A 2421-nucleotide genomic window follows, 5' to 3' on the forward strand; every position below is an offset into this window, starting at 1 on the left:
AAAAAAAAAAAAAAAAATACCATGAAGTTGATTACAAAAATTGAAGTTATTAACTGACAAATTGAAAAAGTGAAAGCCAAATGACTGCACTAATACAAGACTCCAAAAGCCAGATCACTACTGACTTTAAAAAAGATGATGAATTCATAAAATTATGCAAATTTTGCTTTTCTATGCAAATCCTTTGGAATAGCCTTGCACTGATTTGCTTACTTCCTACTCGCTTTAATATCTATGAAGTGTTTAATGAAAAAGAAGTAATGTCTAAATCAACGTATGAATGTAACGGACCAGATAGAAAGCTATGGAGATGTATAATAATTTGGTCTAAAGTAAAGTAAGCAATCTTTCTTTTGCCTATCAATCATAGCCTTCCCCCATGCTATGAATAATAGTACCACAAATTATAACAGTGTGATGCTTATTTACGTACAATTTCTCACTACTTGCACTTACCCCTCTCTTTCCCTAAAACACCCAATAAAGGATCGACTGATCGGTCAGAGAATTCTTCTGGGAAGCTGGTCATTCCTTCTTTCACAGTTTTGAATCCAGACAGCACTACTAGAAGGTTAGGTCCAGCCGACAAAGTGGATATATTTCCATATTGCTTTACATGCTGCCAAGTGAGCAAATGTTGAGCAATGTTATAATCAAATGAAATAGATTATTTACAGTTAATATGCCACCTACAGTCTTTCCTAAATTCTTAGTTCTAAGACAGTGATGGTGAACCTTTTAGAGACCGAGTGCCCAAACTGCAACCCAAAACCCACTTATGCATCATCGGGTGCCGGGTGGGTGTGGTCCTTTGGCTGGGCGTGGCTGCAGTGGTAACGGCAGACTGGGTGGGACTAAAAAGTGCAATCAATCAATTCCACCTTTGCAAGATTTCTTTTCCCGCGAGAAGTTGAAATTGACTGATTGATTGAACCTTTTTTTTTTTTGCACACAGCGGTGGAGGCCTAAAGCGAAAAAGTTTTATAAAACCCAGCTGAAGGCCTAGGACTGGGGCAATGGTGCGCGTGCCCACAGAGAAGGCTCTGAGTGCCGCCTCTGGCACCCGTGCCATAGGTTCACCACCACTGTTCTAAGATATATGGAAGCTGCATCTTGGCAAATGGGCTTCTTTTCTTGGTTCAAAACATTTGACTGCTTATCCAAGTACCTCTTCAGTTTGAGCAAGTTGGTTAAGGGGACCCCATATGTGTCCTCCAGAGAAGTTTCATTTCTCACCTAATCTGAACAGGCTCATTAGGTCAGTTCAGTCATTGGGATACAACTTCTAAATCTTTTACTCCAGGTGGGTCCTTCAGTGTGACTTCCCTGGTGAACCTAGAAATGATCTGAATCTTCCTGGGGCTGATGAAAGAACAGCCATATTGAAGTATTGTTCTTCATCTGATGGGCTGCAACCTGAATTCTTTTACCTCTGTTTTTTTAAAAAAAAATAAAATAGTGGAACCCGGAAGAAGAATATAGAAATTATTATTGAGAAAGTGTTGTTTCAACTTGATTTAGCACACAATTATGAAGGTGTCTATTGGAGGAATATTACTACAGTATGATAATTCCACCAACAGTAGTGCAATCACAGTGTTCCTTCAAAGTTACTTCTGAACACGAAAATTTAAGTATCTTCCATTGCTAAAACGTTTGGTGCAGGATAACACACCACAAGGGGAGAGATAACTCAATGAAACTTTATAAGCATCAACATCTAGGTCTTACTATACTATGTATATCACATTTGTGCACGTGAAGTGACTGCACAACAACTTTTTCTATTGCTTTATTCTTCAATCACCTACATATGAAACAGATGCTATTCTTCAGAATTCAGATCCAGAAACCTTTTAAAATCATTGTAGAACTGCAGAATTAGACGGGGCCATTTAGGCTATCAAGTTCCATCATGCAAAAACATTTTACTAGGCTAATACATTTTTCTGTAATAATGGTACAAAGAAAATCACTGAAAATTATTTTCCATAATACTGCTTGATTATTTAGAATGAAATACCTTACAGAAATGATCTTCATGAAGCCAAAACCCGTCAGCCCACAAGGTCCCAATGAGAGGCAGAGCCAAAGGACCGGGAGGCAAATGTCTTCGAGTCCAGAGTTGTCTCAGGAAGAGGAGAATCAGCAGAGCAAGCAGCAAAACAAACAAAAATGTCGCCACTGCCATCATCGTCCTGCTGGTTCTTTTTCTTTGATGCTCTCTAGTTGATCTGGAGTTGATTGTTTCCTTTTATCTGAAGTTTTTTGCTTTTCTTCCTTCCTCCATTGATGGGAAAAGAATAGCAATATGTCTTTTAATGCTGTGTATGATTAGTGTTTGTACTTTGTCAACAAGATATTATCACAATAATTGACATTAATTAGGTCACCTCTGACCGTGAGATTTTTTTTTTTTAA

The 2421-nt window shown here is 38.2% G+C and overlaps 1 protein-coding gene across 1 annotated transcript in view; it reads right to left on the reverse strand.

Moving 5' to 3' along the window:
• The window catches only part of LOC107294447 (cytochrome P450 2J5-like), a gene marked incomplete at its 3' end in the record, with an annotated part of 22661 nt that extends 20470 nt beyond the window's left edge, over positions 1 to 2191 (reverse strand). Inside the window, exons 1-2 of the mRNA XM_015823678.2 lie at positions 2024 to 2191; positions 457 to 619 (exon numbers count right to left, since the gene is read on the reverse strand). Coding sequence (XP_015679164.2) covers positions 457 to 619; positions 2024 to 2191 — 331 coding nt within the window. The remainder of the gene's footprint in view (positions 1 to 456; positions 620 to 2023) is intronic.
• Between the last annotated feature and the right edge of the window lie 230 nt (positions 2192 to 2421).

Source organism: Protobothrops mucrosquamatus, unplaced genomic scaffold, assembly GCF_001527695.2.
Source record: "Protobothrops mucrosquamatus isolate PMUCROS unplaced genomic scaffold, P.Mucros_1.0 scaffold1945, whole genome shotgun sequence".
Classification (NCBI taxonomy): Eukaryota; Metazoa; Chordata; class Lepidosauria; order Squamata; family Viperidae; genus Protobothrops; species Protobothrops mucrosquamatus.